The sequence below is a fragment of the Neomonachus schauinslandi genome, chromosome 4 (assembly GCF_002201575.2).
Source record: "Neomonachus schauinslandi chromosome 4, ASM220157v2, whole genome shotgun sequence".
Taxonomy (NCBI): domain Eukaryota; kingdom Metazoa; phylum Chordata; class Mammalia; order Carnivora; family Phocidae; genus Neomonachus; species Neomonachus schauinslandi.
In genome coordinates, this window is record NC_058406.1 from 24,216,096 (window position 1) to 24,240,492 (window position 24,397).

The window sequence follows — 24,397 nt, forward strand, 5'->3', positions numbered from 1 at the left end:
AGAGTGCGGACTAAACCTCTCACGTGACCCGGCGGTCGCACTCCCACCGGCTCCGCGCGCGCGCAATCGAAGGAAGTCGGCTCCGGGCTGTGTGGGGGCAGGGGAGGGGCGCGCGCCTCGGACCCGCCGAAAGCGACTCTGCGTGTCTGGATAGGCTGCGAACGCGGCTTCCCCGCCCACCCTACCATTCGGGGCGCTCCGATTGGCCAGTGTTGGCGCGAAGGTGCTCGAGTCGGACCTCACGCAGGGGCAGCAGGAAACAATAGAGGCCGCGCGCGCAGAGCGAGCGCCCGTAGCCTCCCCGCCCCTCCCGCAACGCTCGACCCCGGGATCCCCCCGGCTTGCCTGCCCGCCATGGCCGACAAGGAAGGTGAGGGTGCTGGGGCCGCCCGAGGAGGGCGGGGGTGCCGGGCTGGTGCCGCGGCCTCGACAGGGCCTAGCAGTGAAGACAGGCCCGACTCTTGAGTGCTGTCCCCACCATCGAAGGCGTGAGGAGAAATCGCCCCGCGGGGCGGGCTAACGGCGCGCCAGTTCCTCCGGCGCGGAGGCCTGTCGCCGCGGCGTGGAGCTGGTGGGGGGGCCCGGCCGCTATTTGGTCTCTCCCCGCGCTCCCTGTCGGTCCGCCCGCCTCTCCCGGTTCTGCCTACGCCGTTCCCCACCCCAGGGGCCGGTGTGCGGGCCTCCGCGCCGGTTCTGTAGACTCAGCGCGAACGGGAGCGTGTTCGTGAGGCCCGGCGCCGTCGCCCGAACGGCTAACGGAGGACGGGCCTGGCTAGCCCGAGAGTAATTGCGGGCCCGCGCGGGTGGAGAGGGCTGTTGGTACCTCCGCCGGGGGGAGATTTACACATATCTCCTCCATTTCAGAATCTGGACTCGAGCAGGGCCGGTAGCTTAGGAAGTGTTGACTCGGTTTCCATTTGTGTTCGCTAACTTAATTTGTTTTTAACTTTTTAGCAGCCTTTGATGACGCAGTAGAAGAACGTGTGATCAACGAAGAGTACAAAATATGGAAAAAGAATACCCCTTTTCTTTACGATTTGGTGATGACCCATGCTCTGGAGTGGCCTAGCCTAACTGCACAGTGGCTTCCAGATGTAACCAGGTGATGTGAATCTTTTGAACGTTATCTTGTTACGGCCTCCTCAGTGTAGATTTCTCACGTTGATTTTCCCTGTTTTCCTCCAGTCACCCAAAGAGAGCACGTGATCAAAACCTATTGGTGAAGTTTTTTTCCTAGGCCAAAAAATAAGACAAAATGTAAAAATAGTTTTGCAGTGTACCTGATAAGAGAAAACTTGTTTTCTTTTCCTGATAACGAATTGAATAGCCTGTTGTAACTACAGTTGACCAAATAATGTAAAATGTGTCAGCTTTCCAAAAAATGCTATGATGAGTTCAGTTTTTTCAGCAAAACATTGGAATCTAGAGGTGGTAGCTGGTTAGTACGAAGATTTATGTGACATGGTACTTGCCTTCAAGGAGCCCATGTATAGTTTGAAGAGACTGATGTAAACTAATAGGTACAGTTACATGTGCTAAGAGCAGTTTTACAGAGATACTTAGGATGTTTAGAACACCTGAACGTGGAATGGTGTTTATACAAGGGAATTGTGCATAGTGAGAGATTAATCACATGTAGGGTAGGTCTTACACCTGAGAAGCTTACCTCTAAGAAGATAAAATAGTACTTAGTTTACCTTCCATTTATTTAGGGTCTGGTAGGTACCACATATCATGGTGTGCAAGTTTAGATAAGACACCCTCCCAGCCTTGACTTCTTGTGTATATAGTATGGTACGTATCCCCACCCCCCTTATTTGTAGGGAATATGGCTGAGAATCCCCAGTGGATGTCCGAAACCATGGATAGTACTGAACTCTATATTATGTTTTTTCCTATACATAACGGCGGTAAAGCTTAATTTGTAAATTAGACACGTTAGAGGCTAATAATAAAGCAGTGATTATAATAATATACCATAATAAAAGCTATCTGATTGTGGTCTCTTGCTGTCAAAATCTCTCACTGTACTCACCCTTCTTGTGATGTTGTTGAGAAAATGCCTATGTGATGAAATAAAATGAGATGAATGACATGGGCATTGTGATGAAGTATTAGGCTACTATTGACCTGATGATAAGTCAGAAGGAAGATCATCTACTTCTGGAGGGGATTGTGGTTGACCGCGGGTAACTAAAACCACAGATGGGGGGGCTACTGTGTTACAGTAAAAAATAATTATAAGAGTGGCACAGATAAAATGATCAGGGCAAGGAAGAATCACCTCAACCTAGGGTACCGTGAAAGGCTTCCAGGAGGAAGTGACAGTGCAAAGATGAAGGTGAATTTATTTATTTATTTATTTATTTTTATAAAGATTTTATTTATTTATTTGAGAGCCCACACAGGGCTCAGTCCCACGACCCATGACATCATGACCTGAGCTGAAATCGTGAGTTGGACTCTTAACCTACTGAGCCACCCAGGCGCCCCAGCAGTACTAATTTTCTTTTTAAGATGAGGATTACTTAGAAGCAAGAATACCTAATGTCAAGTGTTTAATTTTTTGTGTCTGTTGGTCTTTTTTGTGTGTGTGTATGGTGGTAGTGGTGGTATTTATTCATATCCTTTTTTTAAAAAAATACAATTGTAGTTCTGTAATACTTTTCTTCCCTTACTTCCTGTGGTTCTTTGTTTACCCTAAATGCAGGTATTCCCAGTTTTGTGTTGACAGCTCTCTTTCCTCTACTTTTTTTTTTTTTAAGATTTTATTTATTTGACAGAGAGAGGCACAGCGAGAGAGGGAACACAAGCAGGGGGAGTGGGAGAGAGCGAAGCAGGCTTCCCGCCGAGCAGGGACTCGATCCCAGGACCGTGGGATTGTGACCTGAGCCAAAGGCAGGTGCTTAACAACTGAGCCACCCAGGTGCCCTCTACTTTTTCTATGTAGGATATAGATATCTATTGCCTCTCTGCAGAGTAATTCCTTCTGAGCTTTTCCTGAATTTTCAGCTGCCTGCTGGTGTCTTCTCTGGAGTATCTTACAGTCTTCCCCAATATCACATGTTCCAGACTGAGTATCTTCTTTTTTTTTTTTTTTTTTTAAAGATTTTATTTATTTGACAGAGAGAGACAGCGAGAGAGGGAACACAAGCAGGGGGAGTGGGAGAGGGAGAAGCAGGCCTCCCATGGAGCAGGGAGCCCGATGTGGGACTCGATCCCAGGACCCTGGGATCATGACCTGAGCCGAAGGCAGACGCTTAACGACTGAGCCACCCAGGCGCCCCCAGACTGAGTATCTTCTTTCCATAGAGTCCCACTCCAGCTTTCTCCTGTTGTTTCTATTTCTCTTTATCATAGTTGACTTTCGTTTGACATGTCCTAGGTTTTTCTCTTTTCTTCACTTGACAGTTCATTTACAAGCTCCAGTGGATTCTATTATGTAATATCTTTCTTTTCTAGACCAGGGGTTCTCAGACTTGAACATGTATCATAATCAGCTGGAGGGATGATAAGATAGGCCATTGTGCCCAACATCCCAGTTTCCTCATTTAGTAGGTCTGGAGTGGATCTGAGAATTTAATTTGCCTTTCTAGCTGAAGTTCCTAGGTGATGCTGATGCTGTTGGTCCTGATACCACACTTGAAGAACCTCTGCTTTACACTGTTAGATTAATCCTTCTGTGGTTATTCAGGTGGTGTTAGGTCCCTTAGACATTTTCCATGGTCCCTTGTTCCTCCTGTAGCATAGAGTCGTGAATGCCTTAAGGTGGCATTCAGCACCCTAGAATCTGTTTTTTAGCCTTCTCTCTCTGACTGCATTTTCCCACATCCAAAGTCAAATTGGGATATCGGTCCTAGTAGTTGTATGATGTTAAGCAAGTTTGCCTACTTTTCCTAAACCTCAAGTATCTTCATCTTTAAGTGATACATGGTTTGTAAACAGCTTAGGTGTCTGGGATTTTGTGGACTTGCCCTTTGCTCAGTTCCCTTTCCTTGGAATACTGTTTACCAGAGCCCTTGTCTCTTCTGGGTTTTAGCTCTCATTTTGACGTCTGCTGAAGTATCACCTCTTTAACGGACACTTCCTTAATTCCAGAAGTAATCTTTCTTATATAAACTCCCATCTTCTTGTGTGCCTTTCATGTAGTACTGGTTGACTTATATTTTTTTTTCTTTTTCTCCTTAGCTAATTTTGATTTTTTAAAATCTTATTTCATTATGTTAATCACTGTACATTACATCGTTACTTTTTGATGTAGTGTTCCATGATTCATTGTTTGTGCATAACACCCAGTGCTCCATGCAGAACGTGCCCTCTTTAATACCCATCACCAGTCTAACCCATCCCCCCACCTCCCCTCCCCTCTGGAACCCTCAGTTTGTTTCTCAGAGTCCATAGTCTCTCATGGTTCATCTCCCCCTCCGACTTATATTTTAATTATTTATGTACGTGACTATCTAATTGCCCCTAGCTTTTCGAGTGCACAAATCATGTCTTAATCATTTTTGTACTTCATTGTATTTGGCACAATTTGCTTACTGATTAGGTACTTGGTAAATATTTGAACAATTAGTTTCCCTAATGTTATTTTTTTTCCTTTACCTTTTAATGAAGTAACCTAAAGTGTTAGTGTACCCAGCAATTCTTTTCTTTACCCCCAACCTATTGTAAAGGGTGAGTAATTCACATTTTATTCCGCTAGATGTTTCCCCAAAGTAATTGTAAATTTTTGGCCAACTTAAGAAATATTTACACAACTAAGTGCTGTGTGATCCTCCTTATACTCCTCTATGGAAGATACAATAAAAGTCAGAAATAGGGCGCCTGGGTGGCTCAGTTGGTTAAGCGACTGCCTTCGGCTCAGGTCATGATCCTGGAGTCCCGGGATTGAGTCCCGCATCGGGCTCCCTGCTCAGCAGGGAGTCTGCTTCTCCCTCTGACCCTCCTCCCTCTCGTGCTCTCTGTCTCTCATTCTCTCTGTCTCAAATAAATAAATAAAATCTTTAAAAAAAAAAAAAAAGTCAGAAATATGGGGATGCCTGGGTGGCTTGGTCAGTTAAGCATCTCTCTACGGCTTAAGTCATGATCCCAGAGTCTTGGGATCAAGTCCCTCATCAGCCTCCTTGTGCAGTGGGGAGCCTGCTTCTCCCTCTGCCTGCCACTCCCCCTGCTTGTGCTCTCTCTCTCTCTCTGACAAATAAATAAAATCTTTAAAAAAAAAAAAGGTCAGAAATGTGGGTTTTTTTTGTTTTTAAAGATTTATTTATTTATTTGACAAAGCACAAGCAGGGGGAGCGGCAGGGAGAGGGAGAAGCAGGTTCCCTGTGGAGCAGGGACCCCCGATTCGGGGCTTGATCCCAGGACGCCGGGATCATGACCTGAGCCGAAGACAGACGCTTAACCAACGGAGCCACCCAGGCACCCCAGAAATGTGGCTCTTGATAAGTTTTTCTTCCCAAAACCTAGTTGTAGTAGTGCCTTTTGCATACCAAGTATTATCACTGACTTCATTGTCTCTCTTAGTGTTACTAATTTGAATAGTGACCATGTATTGCTATTACAGACCGGAGGGGAAAGACTTCAGCATTCATCGACTTGTCCTGGGAACACACACGTCAGATGAACAAAACCATCTTGTGATAGCCAGTGTGCAGCTCCCTAACGATGATGCTCAGTTTGATGCTTCACACTACGACAGTGAGAAAGGAGGTAGGAATCTTCAAACTGAAAGAAGGAATGATGAATGGGTTATATCTTTCATATCTTTGAATTGTCATGAAAAGGGTGTAAAGTTTGATTAAGTAGCCTGTCAAATTAGTAATAAGATTTTGAGGTTTGGAAACCCTGCGTTTGCAATACAGATATTATTAGATATCTGGTTCTATGTCTTTTCTAGAAACCCTCCTCTACTAGATGGGGGGGGGGGGGGTCCTAGAATTGAAAGAAGCTAAAATCCACCATTCATTCATTCATTCAATTTTTTTTTTAAAGATATATTTATGTAATCTCTACACTCATTGTGGGGCTCAAACTCAACCCTAAGACCCTGAGATCAGGAGTCGTATGCTCTTCTGACTGAGCCAGCCAGGTGCCCCTTTAATGGGGGGGGGAGGGGCTTTTTTTTTATTCCAGCTTTATTGAGATGTAATTGACATATAACATTGTGTACGTTTAAGTTGTACAAGGTGTTAATTTGATACACTCATATATTGCAAATTATTACCATCATAGGTTTGTTTTTTTTAAGATTTTGCTTTTAAGTAATCTCTATACCCAACTCACAACCCTGAGATCAAGAGTCACATTCTCTACCAACTAAGCCAGCCAGGTGCCCCCAAAGTCCACCATTTATTACTGGTGTGCTTGCATGCATTTGTGCATTCTCAGCATGGGAGATAATTGCCCCAAAGGGATGAAAATTGGTTCTTGGAATGGGGGATGTATGAAAATAATCTTAATTCTTTTTTTTTTTTTAAGATTTTATTTATTTATTTGACAGAGAGAGACACAGGAAGAGAGGGAACACAAGCAGGGGGAGTGGGAGAGGGAGAAGCAGGCTTCCTGCGGAGCAGGGAGCCCGATGCGGGGCTCGATCCCAGAACCCTGGGATCATGACTTGAGCTGAAGGCAGGCGCCTAACAACTGAGCCACCCAGGCACCCCAACAATCTTTATTCTTTAAACGTATAAAGCACAGATATACATGGTATACATAAATACACAGGATATCTGTGGTATTAAAATTTCATCAGGGGAGTCAGAAAAGATGTCTTATAAGGTTTTTTAGAGGGGGGAAAAAGATTGAGAAACAATGACTTAAATTACCCTTTCCATTTTGAAGTGGTAGAAATGACTTAACCATGACACTTGATACGTATATAAAAATTAAATGAGCCATTTAATTCTATATGAGGAGATAATCTAAGGGTTTAGCTGTTCATGAAATACTTAACTCTTTCCCTTTTTTTTTTTTTTTTTTTAAGATTTTATTTATTTATTTGAGACAGAGAGAATGAGAGACAGAGAGCATGAGGGGGAGGAGGGTCAGAGGGAGAAGCAGACTCCCCGCTGAGCAGGGAGCCCAATGCGGGACTCGATCCAGGGACTCCAGGATCATGACCTGAGCCGAAGGCAGTTGCTTAACCAACTGAGCCACCCAGGCGCCCTACTCTTTCCCTTTTAATAGAGGTGGAAATGGATGAGTTACCTTTGTTGTTATCCCTAAATTCAAATTAATACCAAGAGTTAAAAGATACGTTCTCATTGAGATATGTGATCTAAAAAATGGATATTTAATGTTAAATTTCTCCTGATTAGTAGAATCCATTCTTAGATTATCTAAGTTCTTTTTTTTTTTTTTAAAGATTTTATTTATTTATTTGAGAGAGAGAGAATGAGAGACAGAGAGCACGAGAAGGAAGAGGGCAGAGGGAGAAGCAGACCCCCTGCTGAGCAGGGAGCCCGATGCGGGACTCGATCCCAGGCCTCCAGGATCATGACCTGAGCCGAAGGCAGTCGCTTAACCAACTGAGCCACCCAGGCGCCCAGATTATCTAAGTTCTTTTGGGCTCCGGTTACTTGCCAGGATTCTTGTGTGCAGTTAATCTTTTGATCACTCCATATTTCTTTAGGGTGATACAGAATGCAAAGTAGTAAGTTCTTAAGATAAAGGTCCACAAATACGATTTTGTGTCACTGACCCAACAATTATTGGGAAGTTATTCTCTGGGTAGACATTAGTGTTGGGGTGGGGTGGGGATGGACACTGAACTTAAAAGAGTCCAAGGTCTTGGGCTTGAGATCCCATTATGCCACTCACTAGCTGTGTGGTTTTGGATAAATCATTTAGTTTGAGCGTCAGCTTCCTTTCTATTAAATGAAGATAAATTGTTTTTAAATAGGGTTTTTGGTTATTTAGTGACAAAGCAAATACTCTGGTAATGTAATAAATTTTTTTTAGAAATCAAAGCAAATAGAGAACTATGGACTCTGCCACTGCCGTAAACCTATCTTCTACATATAGGTGACTGTTAAATTGTTTTTTGAATGATTTATCTATCCCATTTATTGGCTCACTTATTCAACATATATGTTGAGTACTTACTGTACGCCGGGCTTTTTTCTTGGTACTAAGGATGCAGCATAGAATATGCTTTTCTGACCTGATGTATCTTGGACATCTTTATGTTTAAGATGTATCTCCTTTTGATGGTTGTATACTATGTCATAATTAACCATCCCTTATTTGACATTTAAGTGGTTTCCAATTTTCTGGCTTGAAAAACAGTTCTTATACCATGTCTTGCATAGTTTTGCTGTAAAATAATTTTCTTTTTTTTTTTTTTAAGATTTTATTTATTTATTTGACAGAGAGAGAGACAGCGAGAGCAGGAACACAAGCAGGGGGAGTGGGAGAGGGAGACGCAGGCTTCCCACCGAGCAGGGAGCCCGATGCGGGGCTCGATCCCAGGACCCTGGGACCATGACATGAGCCGAAGGCAGACGCTTAACGACTGAGCCACCCAGGCGCCCCTAAAATAATTTTCTAAGTGGAATGCTGATCAAAGGGCAAGAACATTTTCAAGTGAAATTAGTAACTGCTGTTGCCCTCCAAAAAAGATTCACAGTCCCACCAATAGCGATGTTTTTTGTTTTTTGTTTTTTAAGATTTTATTTATTTGAGACAGAGAGAATGAGAGAACACATGAGAGGGGATAGGGTCAGAGGGTGAAGCAGACTCCCCACCGAGCAAGGAGCCCGATGCGGGACTCGATCCAGGGACTCCAGGATCATGACCCGAGCCGAAGGCAGTCGCCCAACCAACTGAGCCACCCAGGCGCCCCAATAGCGATGTATTTGTGTGTGTTTCTCCATGTCCTTGCCAACAATGGATTTACGTGTCCCAACTTCCGTCTGACAGCCTTCAGATTTTGTGTCATTCTTGGAAATGCCTTTATTATTCTAAGATTTTAAAATATTTACCTGTTATTTTCTGGTGCTTATTTATGTTTTGGCCATTAAAACTGTAATCTTTCTGGAATTTGTTTTGGCATTGGGTATGGAGTAGGAATCCAAGCATTTTTCTAAGGGGTTAGCAATTTTTTAAAAATACTATTTGCTGGGGGCACTTGGGTGGCTCAGTTGGTTAAGCTTAATTCCGACTCTTGATCAGTTCAGGTCTTGATATCAGGGTGGTGAGTTCAAGCCCTGCATTGGGCTCCATGCTAGGCGTGGAGGCTACTTTAAAAAAAAAAATTCCAGGGGCGCCTGGGTGGCTCAGTCGTTACGAGTCTGCCTTTGGCTCAGATCATGACCCCAGGGTCCTGGGATCGAGCCCCACATCGGGCTCCCTGCTCAGCGGGAAGCCTGCTTCTCCCTCTCCCACTCCCCCTGCTTGTGTTCCTGCTCTCGCCATCTCTCTCTCTGTCAAATAAATAAATAAAATCTTTAAAAAAAATTCCATTTGCTGGCAAATTGTTTTCTTCACTGGTTGTTGAAGTGGCATTTTTTTTTTTTAACATACGTACTCAGATCTTTTCTGGTAACTGAGTTTTTTGAATAACATCAAACCAACTTTTGCTTTATCCCCCTTAATTAATGCTTAATTACAGAGGAACAGTTAAAAATATTGGTAATGCGTGATGTATTTGTACAACTATATAAATCACCCTATTTAATTCTCATAGGGAAACCGATACTCAATAGTTGTTTTGTAACTTGCCCTAGGTTACACAGCTTATCTCCCTTTCTCTCTCTTCTCTTCCTTTTACTGCCCGCCCCCCCCTTCAGATCACTGGATAGGCTTGGTGCTTTAAAGAGGGGTGGTGCTCTCTTCTGTATGGTCTTAACAATTGTGGAAGTAGATAATATCCTAATGTCTTTTGGGTGGTTATTAGGTAGATAGCTTACTAGTCAGTCTTGCTCTCAGATGAAATATTCGGGGCTCTCAGATTGAACTATTATAATTAGTTACCATCCACTTGACCCCGTTTGGTTTTAGGTAATGGATGGCAGACAGCTTCAAAAGATCATTGAACTTTCAAAGTGAAAACTGAAAACTGGCTTTGTCCTGTTTTGACAGTAAAAAGAATTTGTGTGTTTATATTAGGGTCAGCCTGGCTATAGTCACATTTTAAGCCCTTGTCAAATAGATTAGATGTAAAATTTTACTTATGACTCTGTTACCAAGATCTTTCAATACCAGCAAGTTTATTTTTAGCGATTTATTTGGAGAATTTTTTTTTAAGATATCTTTAGTCTTTTCTCTGAATTGTATAAAATAAACTTACTAAATCATGGTGAGATAGTTGAATATTTGTTGTTAGAGTTTACTCTTTTTTGATCAAAAGGTAGTTTATGGACTCAAAGAGTGGCTTACAGGTAGAAATCAGTTCTGGTTACCTGTTTGTGGGGGAGGGTGGATATTGGTTGGGAGGGACATGATAGTACCTTCTGGGAAGCTGGAGATGTTCTATATTTTGATCTGGGGGCTGGTTTTCCCAGTGTATACATTTGTAAAAATTTGTCAAGCTAGGCACTTTTAGTACATTATAGCTCAAGTCCCCCCCCCCCACATGTTTTGTTGTTTTTTTTTTTTAAGATTTTATTTATTTATTTGACAGAGAGACAGTGAGACAGGGAACACAAGCAGGGGGAGTGGGAGAGGGAGAAGCAGGCTTCCTGCCGAGCAGGGAGCCCCCTTCACGGGGCTCGATCCCTGGACCCTGGGATCATGACCTGAGCCGAAGGCAGACACTGAACAACTGAGCCACCCAGGCACCCCCCCCGCCAAGTTTTTTTTTGTTTTTTGTTTTTTTTTTAAGATTTTATTTATTTATTTGAGAGAGAGAGCACATGAGAGGGGGGAGGGTCAGAGAGAGAAGCAGACTCCCTGCTGAGCAGGGAGCCCGATGGGGGACTCGATCCAGGGACTCCAGGATCATGACCTGAGCCGAAGGCAGTCACTTAACCAACTGAGCCACCCAGGCGCCCCCGCCAAGTTTTTTTTTTTAAAAGAGTTTTATATGGAGAGAAGTAAGCAAAATAGGAATACAACTGGACCTTGATAGTCATTTATTGTACATTGATACCTCAGTCTTTGTTTCCTACTTCAGATTTGTCCTTTTGTCTGTCAGCTTCAGCTTGGGTACCCCTAATTATTTTTTAAATAGATGAGTCCTCATCTTTGTAAAAAGTCCATTGTGAATCGTCTAAGCTGACTTACTACTGTATTTTAACCACAGTTAGGGAGACACCCTCTGTTTAGTATGTCTCCAATACCAAAATACCCCACGTTATGTAGTCAGTGCCCTTGCTCTGCGGGCTCGGCGGCAGCTGTTCCCCTTCCCTTGTCATCGGGATCGCTTTTCTGGCAGTTAGGCTTTTTTGTCATAGTCATCTGTAGTACTGTTTTTTCTCTCTGTGTTTAGACTGAAAGTTCTTCGCAATCCTCTATCTTATGCCTTCTTTTTTACATTGTAGATACTCGAGGTCTAGAGTTCTGGGGGGAAATTCATTTAATGTGGGGTTGTTTTCTCCTTTAGAGTCTATTCTGAGTTTTTAATTTTAGATTTTTACTCTTTATGAGACATTTGCATTTCAACTGTAAAAAGTTATTTGGAAATTGAAAGTTATCTAATCAGCCAGACATATTACCCATCTATGTCCTTGCTTTTTGAAAAGATTTTTGTCCTTCAAAGTGTGACACTTGTATAACAGTGCTGTTGACAGGGTTTTAATTTACAAGTTACTCTCACAACTTTTCTTTATGGAGAAGATATTTGAGACTCAGAAATTGAAGGCCTTCCCCAAATCAAGCTTTGGCAGTCAGTTAGGCCAAGGTCCAACTCTTAAGTATCTTATCATGCTGCTTTCTGTAATTCTTCGCCTAATCATTAACTACCTTTGTTTATATGTTGCTTTGCCAAGATTTACATGATCACAAATTATATTGTTATACATTTTATAATGGCACTTGGGAGAACTAAGTGCATACAGTAGTCAAATGTGAATAAAAAATGTTTTTATCTAGTCCTTGCCTGCCTGGTTTATTTCAGCTAAGGATTGTGGTTGGCATATATAAGTGGGGGTTCAGGAAAATGGAACTAGCTATTGTGGCTCTGTTTTTCCTCACTGGACTAAGAGAAATGGTACAGGGAAAAGATAATGGTGTGATGGTATTTCAGCAAGGTCATTCCAAACTACAGCTTCAAATACATGGTGTAAAGGGGACTCTCTAGTATCTGGCACACTGTGTACTTTAATATTCATTAAAATAGTAACTTAAGGGGCACATGGCTGGAGTAGACGGTTGAGCATCTTGAGTCTTGGTTTCAGCTCAGGTCGTGGTCTTGGGATGGGCCCCATGTTGGGCTCTGTACTCAGTGCGGAGTCTGCTTGGGATTCTCTCTCTCTCCCTCCGCCCCTCCTGCTCATGCTCACATGCACGTGCTCTCTCACTCTCTCTCTCTCAAATAAATCTTAAAATAAAATAGGGCGCCTGGATGGCTCAGTCGTTAAGCGTCTGCCTTCAGCTCAGGTCATGATCCCAGTGGGATCGAGCCCCGCATCGGGCTCCCTGCTCCACGGGAAGTCTGCTTCTCCCTCTCCCACTCCCCCTGCTGTGTTTCCTCTCTCGCTGTGTCTCTCTCTGTCAAATAAATAAATAAAATCTTTAAAAAATAATAATAATACAGTAATTTGGATTTTATTTATTCAGCACTTTTTGTTACTTTAAATGAGATTTGAAAATTGCTTATTGAGAATCTACTTTCGAAGTGGAAATGGTAGTGTTCCTGACTTTTAGATAGTATTATAACGTTTGTTAAATAACTATCTAGAATTGGTGTAGGTATAGCTGAAAGAGTATTAGGCTAGGAATCAGGAAAATGGGAATTCACATTAGGTTCAGCCGTAGTCCTGTCACTAAGAACAGATTATTGTAGGTACTCCAAATTCCTGTTTTTCTTGGTAAAATTTGGGGGGATATTAACCGTCTTCCTTACTGTGTAGGGTTGCAGTAAGAATCAAATGAAATAAGAGGTATGAAAACACTTTATACTATTAACAAATGTCTAGATTATTTCTAGTATTATACCAGGTTGCTGATAAAAAGCTTGCCTGTGTCATAATTTGAGTGACAGAGTAGCTCTTGCTTTGTCCTCATTTGCAATTTCTTACTTACAGAATTTGGAGGTTTTGGCTCAGTTAGTGGAAAAATTGAAATAGAAATCAAGATCAACCATGAAGGAGAAGTAAACCGGGCGCGTTATATGCCCCAGAACCCTTGCATCATTGCAACAAAGACTCCATCCAGTGATGTTCTTGTTTTTGACTATACAAAACATCCTTCCAAACCAGGTACTTGCCCTCTTCAGTTCAAATACAGATAATGAGTCACTATGGGAATACACTGTTCCACTCAATCTGGATTTAATTGCTTGTTATTTGTATATTTTAACATCTTGTGATGTATACTGGTATATATGGATATTCTTCCTTTGTTCTTCTTACCTAGGTGAAAAAAAATGCTTTTTTTTACACAGAACAGAATAATGGTGCGTTTTAAGTGTTAAAAATTTGATCATAATGGGTCTGTTTTGCTATAAATATGAAGAGCTTTAGGTCTCTTCATCACAATTCCATTATGCTTTGTAGACCCAAAGAGGCAGTAGACTCTGGATAGTCTTGATATGTCTGTTAATTTGCAGACCCTTCTGGAGAGTGCAACCCAGACTTGCGTCTGCGTGGACATCAGAAGGAAGGCTATGGACTTTCTTGGAACCCAAATCTCAGTGGGCACTTACTTAGTGCTTCAGACGACCATGTATGTGTCCTTCTCATTTTGATGCAAATCTGGGCTGCTTATCAGTTGGTTTCTTTTCTGAGGTATGTGGGGAAGTGAGAAGCTTCCATTTATATAATAGTTAATTTTACATTTAAGACCATCTGCCTCTGGGACATCAGTGCTGTTCCAAAGGAAGGAAAAGTGGTGGATGCGAAGACCATCTTTACAGGACATACAGCAGTAGTAGAAGATGTTTCCTGGCATTTGCTCCATGAGTCTCTGTTTGGGTCAGTTGCTGATGATCAGAAACTTATGATGTGAGTAGAATCCATTTTTAGTTTTTTCCTTGTTGTCTAGGTTTTATATTACCCATTTCAAGCTTTTTTCATGTTTTTCCTTTTTTATTAAAGCTGGGATACTCGTTCAAACAATACTTCTAAACCAAGCCACTCAGTTGATGCTCACACTGCTGAAGTGAACTGCCTATCTTTCAATCCTTATAGTGAGTTCATTCTGGCCACAGGATCAGCCGACAAGGTCAGTTTGGTTTATTTTAAGAAAAAAACATTGGGTAAATTTCTTTTGCTTCCTTTGAATGCACAGTGCTCTTTCAATTGCAGGTTTTCTCATTAAAAAATTATTGATTGCACTTGCTTTCCTTTTTGTACATAGACTGTTGCCTTGTGGGATCTGAGAAATCTGAAACTTAAGTTGCATTCCTTTGAATCACATAAGGATGAAATATTCCAGGTAAGAGAAACTAACACTACATTTGTTTGTTTGTTTAAGGAAAACCTGGATGTGTGAGTAGGCACACTTGTGCTTTATCCCCTATCAGTAATAGAAATCTTCTACGTATCTATGATAATCTCTGTAGGAATTGGGATTGTTATTTCTATACTTCCTCAAACTGGTCATTGGCTACTCTTGAGGTATTAAGAAAATCAGTGCCCGATAATTGTATTCATGTTCCTGACATTTGTCTCTTCCCTTATTTCCAGAACTTGCCATGTCTATTGATTTTGCAGTTGAAGCCAAAAGTACTAGCTCCATGTTTTCTGCCTCATCAGTTTAAGCTCCTTTCTTAACATGCAAAGAGCTCCCTGACTCAATTCAAGAAATGTGGCACTATGTTCAATGCTTATTGCCAGGACACTGTGAGGAATATGTTATATATATAGTCTTTGCTATCAAAGAGCTTACAGGGGTGCCTGGGTGGCTCAGTTGTTAAGTGTCTGCCTTCGGCTCAGGTCATGATCCTGAGGTACTGGGATTGAGCCCCGCATCGGGCTCTCTGCTCCGTGGGAAGCCTGCTTCTCCCTCTCCCACTCCCCCTGCTTGTGTTCCCTCTCTCACTGTGTCTCTCTCCATCAAATAAATAAATAAAATCTTTAAAACAACAACAACAACCATTTTCAAGGGGCACCTGGGTGGCTCAGTCATTAAGCGTCTGCCTTTGGCTCAGGTCATGATTCCAGGGTCCTGGGACCGAGCCCCGTATCGGGCTCCCTGCTCAGCAGGGAGCCTGCTTCTCCCTCTCCCACTCCCCCTGCTTGTGCTCCCTCTCTCTCTGTGTCTCTCTCTGTCAAATAAGTAAATAAAATCTTTTAAAAAAATTTAGTTTGAGGGGCACCTGGGTAGCTCAGTCATTGAGCGTCTGCCTTCGGCTCAGGTCATGATCCCAGGGTCCTGGGATCGAGCCCCGCATCAAGCTCCCTCCTCCTCGGGAAGCCTGCTTCTCCCTCTCCCACTCCCCCTGCTTGTGTTCCCTCTCTCACTGTGTCTCTCTCTGTCAAATAAATAAAATCTTTTTTTTTTTTTAAAGATTTTATTTATTCATTCATGAGAGACAGAGAGAGAGGGGGGCAGAGGGAGAAGCAGGCTTCCAAGGAGCAGGGAGCCCGATGCGGGACTCGATTCCAGGACCCTGAGATCATGACCTGAGCCGAAGACAGATGCTTAACCATCTGAGCCACCCAGGTGCCCAAATAAATAAAATCTTAAATAAATAAATAAACTCCCAAGATGCTATTTACAGGGATGTTTAGGGCTTTTCCCCCCTTTTCGTCTTTTTAGATTTATTCCCATGAAGATTTATTCCCAGAGAATAATTAACTCATAACAAACAATTTCTCTCCTACTAGACGCATAGCAGTCAAGAGGTGATAAAGTCTAAAAGAACCTAGTTTTGGGGGGCGCCTGGGTAGCTCAGTCATTAAGCGTCTGCCTTCGACTCAGGTCATGATCCCAGGGTCCTGGGATCAAGCCCCGCGTCGGGCTCCCTGCTCTGCGGGAAGCCTTCTTCTCCCTCTCCCACTCCCCCTGCTTGTGTTCCTTCTCTCCCTCTCTCTCAGTCAAATAAATAAATAAAATCTTTAAAAAAGAGCTTACAGTTTTATAGCAAGGAAAGGCCCATTTAGATTCACCTAACAGAAGATTGTTAAGTATTAAGAACTAAAGGGTGGGGGCACTTACGGGTGCGTGGCTCAGTCAGTTAAGGGTCTGCCTTTGGCTCAGGTCATGATTCTGAGGTCCTGGGATTGAGCCCCGCATTGGGCTCCTTACTCAGTTAGGAGTCTGCTTCTCCCTCTGCCCCTCCCCCCAGCTTGTGCTCTCTCTCTCTCTCTCTCTCTGTCTCAAGTAAATAAAATCTTAAAAATGGGAGGGGGCGCACCTGGGTGGCTTAGTCTGTTAAGCGGCTGCCTTGGGCTCAGGTCATGGTCCCAGGGTCTTAGGATCAAATCCCACTTCTCCCGCTGCCTGCCACTCCCCCTGCTTGTGCGCTCTCCTCTGTCTCTCTGTCAAATAAATAAATATATCTTAAGAAAAAGAACTTAGGGTGGTCAAAGTTAATTTTGGTGTGTGAAAGGGGCCTCTGAATTAGGCTCTAGGTGAGCCATACTCCTATGCACTTGGTCTCACTTAACCTTACTTTCTACTCTTAGACTGCTCCAGTGAACATTTTGTCTTTATCCTGTCTCTTTGTCCTTGTTTGTAATGGTGTTCTTGCCTGGAGAGTATCTAAATTCTTCCCTAAGTATTGGTCACTAATGCTCTTTTATCTGTACCATGAAGCTAGGACTTTCTCTTTTTTTTTAAAGATTTTATTTATTTATTTGAGAGAGCATGAGAGGGGAGAGGGTCAGAGGGAGAAGCAGACTCCCCACTGAGTGGGTGAGCCTGATGTGGGACTCGATCCTGGGACTCCAGGATCACGACCTGAGCTGAAGGCAGTTGCTTAACCAACTGAGCCACCCAGGCGCCTGAAGCTAGGACTTTCTTATCAAACAGTGTAACAGTATGTGATTGTTGTATGTGTGGTAGCTAACTTTAATAAAATCATTATTGTAAGGAGTCAGTTTTTTTTTGTTGTTTTAGTTTTTTTATCAGTTTTATGTGTAATACTGAATTCATAATAAGCACTTGAGAAAATAGATACTGTATGTATGTGTTCCGTACTTTAGTTCTAAGGTCAGAATTGGATTACATTTGGCCAGAAGCCAGAATTAGTAAAACTAGATTAAGATCAGATCTTCAAAAATATAAGATGAGGGGCATCTGACTGACTCAGTAGGTGGAACATGTGACTCTTGATCTCAGGGTCATAAGTTCCAGCCCCACATTGGGTGTAGAGTTTACTTAAAAATTTAAAATTCTATATACATATGTATATATGTGTGTATATGTATGTGTGTGTGTGTGTATATGTGTGTGTATATATATATGATGAAATAGTTTACTTAAAATTAAAAATCTTTATTTTTTTAAGATTTTATTCATTTATATGAAAGAGAGCGCCAGCGAGGGAGAAGCAGACTCCCCACAGAGCAGGGAGCCCAATGCGGGGCTCGATCCCAGGATCCTGAGATCATGACCTGAGCTGAGGGCAGCCATTTAACCAACTGACCCACCCAGGCGCCCCTAAAAATCTTTAACACACATACACTCACACACAGATATATGTAGATATAGATATATAGATATAGATATAGATATATAGACATATAATGAAGTAGAACAAAAGCTGATATCCTGGGTTTAGTGATAGGTAGATAAGATGGTTTCTTGTATGAAGATAACCTATCAGGGTTTTTTTGTGTTTTTTGGTTTTTGGGGTTTTTTTTTCGTGTGTTGGGGGGAGGTTTGTTTGGGTTTTTTTGTTTTGTTTTGTTTTTTGTTTTTTTATTATTTACTTATTAAGTAATCTCTGCACCCAAACTGGGGCTGGAACTTAGAACCCTGAGATCAAGAGTTGCATGATCCAACCAACTGAGCCATCCAGACACCCCCTCCAGCTGTCAGTTTTAATTATAATGTCTAAAATACTTTGATTTCTTTTTTATTTATGAAATTTTTAAACTGTTAAATATAATTTAGGTATTTTCCCCTTCATTTTCTAAATAACAGCTTTTCTATTTCCTTCATTCTTACTGTAGGTTCAGTGGTCACCTCACAATGAGACTATTTTGGCTTCCAGTGGTACTGATCGCAGACTGAATGTCTGGGATTTAAGGTAAGTCTTGTATTGGTTACTCTTTGTGGAGTTACTTTATTTATAGTTTTCCAAATTAGTTAATTGGGATAAATCTCTTTTAACTTTTAAAAAATCTTTTTGTGCTAGTAAAATTGGAGAGGAACAATCCCCAGAAGATGCAGAAGATGGGCCACCAGAATTGTTGGTATGTTCTGCACATTGAGTAGTATTAAAATAGTCCATTGTTTATTGCCCTCTGCTTTTCATATCTTTGTTTTCCTCCCTCTTCCAGTTTATTCATGGTGGTCACACTGCCAAGATATCTGATTTCTCCTGGAATCCCAATGAACCTTGGGTGATTTGTTCTGTATCAGAAGACAATATCATGCAAGTGTGGCAAATGGTAAGTGTTGTCATTTATTCGGGGAACATTAGGTAAATGAGATGTAGTATCACTTCATATTTATAGACTTTATGAATACAACTGGTATCTCTGGTTAGTTTACTCCCAAGTGTGACTTTAGCACTTGCTACACCTTATCATTTTCAAGTGCCTGCTCATTACCTTTATCTGCTTATCCCACTAGTATCTCAAACTTCTGTCTCCCTTCTCCTTATTCCCGTTTTCTCCTGATTTTCCTGTTTCCTATATGGCTCCAGTGTCATCACACCCCCCCCACCCAGCTCAACCAACTTGAAAACTCAAGAGTTCTTCATTATCTATTCACCTCTAGGTCTGGTTTACTTACCAGATTTTACATTGTCTATCTGCATTGTTTCTCATATCTGTACTAATCTTACAGATACACACTTATGTACCCAGCTTTCCTGTTTCTACTCCACACCCTGGTTTTTGGTCAGGTTCTCATTACTACTTGCTAGGCTATTGCAGTAGCCTCCTTGCTGGCCTCCTGCTTTCCCTGCTTTACTAGCAGTTGAATCTTTGGGAATGGTCATTCCTTTGAAGTGGCTTGTAGCTTTGAACTTGCCTAGCACAGTTTCTACCACAATGGCACAGCATCAGATACTGCCATTTCTCCACGAAATATTACTAGATTCCAGAAACATCGCTGTTCTTTATACCCCAGTTGGGAAGTAATTACCCTTTTTTGAATTTCCAGAGTGCTTGGGATTTATAATAAAGATAACTGTAATGTCTAATATATAGCAATATAAGAAACACTTGCCTTTTGGAGATGGATGGTGGTGACAGTTGCACACAAGGTGAATGGACTTAATGCCACTGAACTGTATACTTAAAAATGGTTAAGATGGCAATTTTATGTGTATTTTACCACAGATTTTTTTTTAATTGCATAACTTTTGAATGATGGTAGCCTGATTAATGAAAAGATTTGGAAAAAAGATTTTGTTGTTTTAGGATAGATCTAGGGGCAGGAATAAGCTCCAGGGGAAAGGTTTTGGCTCAACATGAGGAAAATTTTTTTTTTTTTTTTTTTTTAAGATTTTATTTATTTGCGAGAGAGAATGAGAGACAGCATGAGAGGGAGGAGGGTCAGAGGGAGAAGCAGACTCCCCGCTGAGCAGGGAGTCTGCTTCTCCCTCCGCCCCCCTTCACCCCTGCTCATTCTTACTTGCACACTCTCTCTCCCTCCCTCTTCCTCTCAGATAAATAAGTAAATACTTTTTAAAAACTAAAAATTATTGTAGCTAGTCTTGAATTTAATTATATGTAACTGTTTAGACGCTTGTTTGTCATAATGTGGCTGGTATATTTAGGGAGTTTTGGGATTTCTTTATACATTTCGGTGTATTATAATTTGTAATAATAAGTATGTAGTACACACGTAAACAGAAGATCTACCTCACCTTTTTCCTTGTAATACACCCACGTATAATTAATATAAAAAGTTAGTTCTGACAGGAAGGTGAAATGTGCTGCCTTGGATAGCCTGTCAATTAAAGATATGTTAATAGTTGCCATGGGAATGTTGTAGGAGATTGAACTATATCACCTTCGGGCCAGGTTGTTCCTTTACTCAGCGTTTTTAGAATTGTGGTAAAAGAAAAAAAAAGAATTGTAAAACAAGTAAATATTTTGTCTTTGTCCAAGTTCCTAAAACCCTTGGGGTTATCTGAGTGGTAGAAGTCTCTGTTGCTGTTTATAAGGAGCCCCTTTTGGCCACATCTGAGTTTAGGCTAAGAGGTAACTTAGGGCCCCTGGCAAGCCTCAGGATGGGTTTGGTCTCCCAAAAGACCAAATAGGTGATTGGAGAACTTTTCAGTCCCTCCTACCCACAGGCAGAGGGGATTGAGCTCTGTAAAACTGTTGGAAAGGCTCTATGTACCCTCTTGATTCGATGAGCTTCTGGGTTGTTGAATATATTGATGCTGCCCAGAGAAGACCTAGAAGCTTTGCGTTCCCTTCTCACCTTGCCCAGTGCTTCAGTGCCATTTGGCGTTTCCTGAGTTGTAAGCTGTATAGTAAACTGCTAATAGTAAGCAAGGCGTGTTCATGATTCCAGGAGTCATTCCAGCAAATTATCAAACCTAAGGTGGCGGGGTTGGTGGGGGGAGGGGGATGGCTTGTGGAAACTCCTGAGTTGATAGCCAAGTTGGACAGAAGTGCATGGGTAGTCTAGGCACTCAGGGCTTGACTCTGGCCTCTGAAGTGAGGATCATAGTCTTGTGGGACTATGCCCTTAAACCTATGGAGTCTGATGCTACTTTCGGGTGCAGTTAGTGTCAGGATTGAATTGAATTGTTAGACACTCAGTTGGGTGAAAAAGAGACTACATATTTGTCGTCAGAAAACATTACACAATTGTATATTTTCCTGTTCCTGCAGTCAGATTACAGGCTCTTTGAAGAGAAGACTATCCCATCCTTTGCAGCACGTAGCCTAGTGATTTGTGCATAGTAGATGCTAAGTAAGAACAGTAAACTTTGCCCAAATGAAAGTGTTTTCTGTATTTAAGATTATGCCTTTCGGGCGCCTGGGTGCCTCAGTCACTGGGCGTCTGCCTTCGGCTCAGGTCATGATCCCAGGACCCTGGGATCGAGCCCCGCATCGGGCTCCCTGCTCTGCGGGGAGCCTGCTTCTCCTTCTCCCCCTGCTTGTGTTCCCACTCTTGCTGTCTCTCTCTCTGTCGAATAAATAATAAAGTCTTTAAAAAAAAAAAAAAAGATTATGCCTTTGGATGCAAGTTTTTCATCAAGTAATAGAAGTAGAGTTTATTTTATGCTAAAGCAGTTTTCTTTTAAAAATATTCATAAATTGGGGCGCCTGGGTGGCTCATTCGGTTAAGCAGCTCAGGTCATGATCCCAGGCTCCTGGGATCGAGCCCCGCATCGGGCTCCCTGCTCGGCGGAGAGCCTGCTTCTCCCTCTGCCTGCTGCTCCCCCTGCTTGTGCTCTCTTTCGCTCTCTGACAAATAAATAAATAAAATCTTTTAAAAAAATTAAATAAAAAAAACAAGGGAGAAATTAAGACATTTCTGATAAACAAAAGCTGAGGAAGTCTATTACCACTAGACCTGCTAAACAAGAAATACTAAAGGGTGACCTTCAAACTGAAAACGAAAGGAAATGAAAGGACACTCCACAGTAACTTGAAGCCAGTAAAGGTAACTACACGGGTAAATACAAAAATCAGTATTATTGGGCGCCTGGGTGGCTCAGTTGGTTAAGCGACTGCCTTCGGCTCAGGTCATGATCCCAGGCTCCTGGGATCGAGCCCCGCATCGGGCTCCCTGCTCAGTGGGGAGCCTGCTTCTCCCTCCCCCTCTGCCTGCCGCTCTGCCTACTTGTGCTCTCTCTCTGTCAAATAAATAAATTAAAAGAAAAAAATGATAAATTGAGTTTTGAAACCCATGGTTTGAGGGTGGGCTCTTAATGAAGACTTTCTAATTTATTTTCTTAAAATCACAGAATTATACAACTATCATCACAGTAATTTAGCCCTCAGAAAAACCCCCTACCCACTAAGCATCCTCCCCAGTTTCCTCCAGTCCTCCCAGCATTACCCCCAATCTACTTTATGGATTTGTCTGTTCTGGACGTTTAATATAAATTAAAAATGCAATATGTGACTAGCTTTTTTTTATTGCCAGATAACATTTTTATTTATTCATTGGTCATTTAATGGACATTTGTGCTGTTTTTACTTCGTGACTCTTGTGAATAATGTCCAGTAGAAGGACTCCTGAAGGTTGAGTATCAAGACAAATAGTAACCCTACTTCAGTTTTGTGGGAATGTCCTAATCTAGTTGGCCTGTGGGCCAGCTGCCTGTTTTTGTTGGGACACAGCCATTCATACCCATTCATTTTCAGATGGCCCCTGGCTGCTTTCATGCAGCAACTGCAGAGTTGAATAGTTGCTACAGAGACTGTGGCTCACAATCTGTCTCCCTGGCCTAGTCTGTTTTTGAAACTTTAACTTCAAGAAGTATCCTTCATGTTTACTAAATATCTTTCTCTCTGTTTCTTGTTTTTGGGCAGGCAGAGAACATTTATAATGATGAAGATCCTGAAGGAAGCGTGGATCCAGAAGGACAAGGGTCCTAGATATGTCTGCACTTGTTGTGATTTTAGACTCCCCTTTTTTTTTCCTCTCAGCCCTGAGATTGATTTAACACTGGTTTTGAGACACAGACTTTGTTTGGCTATCTCTCTATGATAGGTACCATCAACAATGTTATTAGCCCAAACAGAGGGTGTTTTCTAAATATTAACTGGGGGACTTGATTCAGTAAAGCCACAGACTTATATTTAAATTTTCTTTAGGAATTTTCTAGTAACAAAGGTCTAAAGTAGCCACAGAAAGGGGAATATTATGTGTGGTTATTTTTCTTCTTAGGCTATATCCCCAAGTTTTTCAGACTCCTTTAAGTAAAGGCTAAAGTAAGGAAGGAGTAGAGCCAAGTGAGGTAGGTGTCTGAGCCATGAAGTATAAATACCACAAGATGTCATTTTTATTCAGGAAATGGGGGAGATTCAAGTCATATAAATTCCTATTCTAAAATTTTCACACCTGACTTTCCAGGATGCACATTTTCCTATGTAGACCAGTCTCCTCTCAGTTTCTTCAGTTAAGTCAAAACTATGTGTTCCTCTTTCCCCCATATATTTTTGCTTGTTAGTGTATTTCTTGAGCTGTTTTCATATTTCTTTCCTTTCTGTGAAATGGTTTTTTAAAAAACTTGGGACCACCAAGTTGTAAAGATGTATGTTTTTACCTGACAGTTATACCACAGGTAGACTGTCCAGTTGAGAAGAGTGAACTGATAGCTTGTATTTGTTTTTAAAATTAAATTAATCCTGGATAAGAGTTGCTTTTTTTTTTTTTTTTTTTTTTTTTTTTTTTTGGGGTTTCTTTTTTACCACTTGTTTGGTACCATCTCTATTTTGGGTGACCTGTTTCACCAGCAGGCCTGTTACTCTCCATGACTAACTGTGTAAGTGCTTATAATGGAATAAATTGCTTTTCTACGTAACCCCATGCTGATGGGTTTTATTTGGTATACAACATTCATCAAACACCAGTCTGGCTTCTTGAAGAGTTGTTCAGAGGACAGTTACTGTGTATGGTCTTCGACTGTCAAGAGCAGAATTAAATATAATAGACCCAGAGCTATAGAAAAGAGCTTTACTCCTTCCCAGGGAAAGTGCAAGACATGAAACACTGAGCCAGAGGTACACAGATTAGTCTTTGATAACATAACATCTTTTTGAAGTCTGTCCCTAGAGAACTACGTGGACTTCCAAGACTGTCAAAGGCAATGTGGCAGAGAGCATTTAAGGCAGACTTTATATTTGGAAAAGGTGTTTGAACCTTTTCCCATAGAGAGGTTGACTCTCCCCAGTATGTTTTTCACTGGAGCCTGTATTTAGAGGTTAGAAATAATAGGCTCTTGAAAGTCTTTATCACCAAGTGCCATAACCAGATAAAATGCCTGGTTCTTTGCCAGTCACTCAATTTAACGGAGTACATCACTCTGACCCAAAATCATTTTCATGAGGCACAGTCTTTGGGGAAATCTGAATATCCTTAAACCTTTAGGTTCAAATCTAGATTGGTTTCTTTTTCCAAGTCAGTAGTTCTGAGTGTAGTGAAAATTACCTTGACACAGGAGTAAACTGTAGGAATCCACACAGACTTAAACTTTGTAAAA

At 41.7% G+C, this 24,397-nt stretch overlaps 1 protein-coding gene across 2 annotated transcripts; it reads left to right on the forward strand.

The window, feature by feature from the left end:
- Positions 1–89: 89 nt before the first annotated feature.
- On the forward strand, positions 90–23,713 carry RBBP4 (RB binding protein 4, chromatin remodeling factor). 2 transcript variants are annotated; one of them, XM_021683661.2, is made up of 12 exons: positions 90–370; positions 955–1,102; positions 5,567–5,712; positions 13,188–13,361; positions 13,712–13,827; positions 13,945–14,105; positions 14,199–14,325; positions 14,461–14,538; positions 18,225–18,301; positions 18,410–18,467; positions 18,555–18,665; positions 22,725–23,713. In XM_021683661.2, the coding sequence occupies exons 1-12, from the start codon at positions 355–357 to the stop codon at positions 22,788–22,790; spliced, it is 1,278 nt and encodes a 425-aa protein (XP_021539336.1). In that variant the 5' UTR covers positions 90–354; the 3' UTR covers positions 22,791–23,713. The 2 variants fall into 2 exon arrangements, with proteins under 2 accessions (XP_021539336.1, XP_044769881.1); XM_044913946.1 differs by having other exon boundaries at positions 188–370; positions 958–1,102.
- Positions 23,714–24,397: the final 684 nt, after the last annotated feature.

What these genes read in the sequence shown, in the direction of transcription:
- RBBP4 (XM_021683661.2), top strand. An exon ending in TTAGTGCTTCAGACGACCAT is followed by an intron (nt 13,828 to 13,944) that starts GTATGTGTCCTT and finishes TTTACATTTAAG; the next exon opens with ACCATCTGCCTCTGGGACAT. An exon ending in ATGGGCCACCAGAATTGTTG is followed by an intron (nt 18,468 to 18,554) that starts GTATGTTCTGCA and finishes TCCCTCTTCCAG; the next exon opens with TTTATTCATGGTGGTCACAC.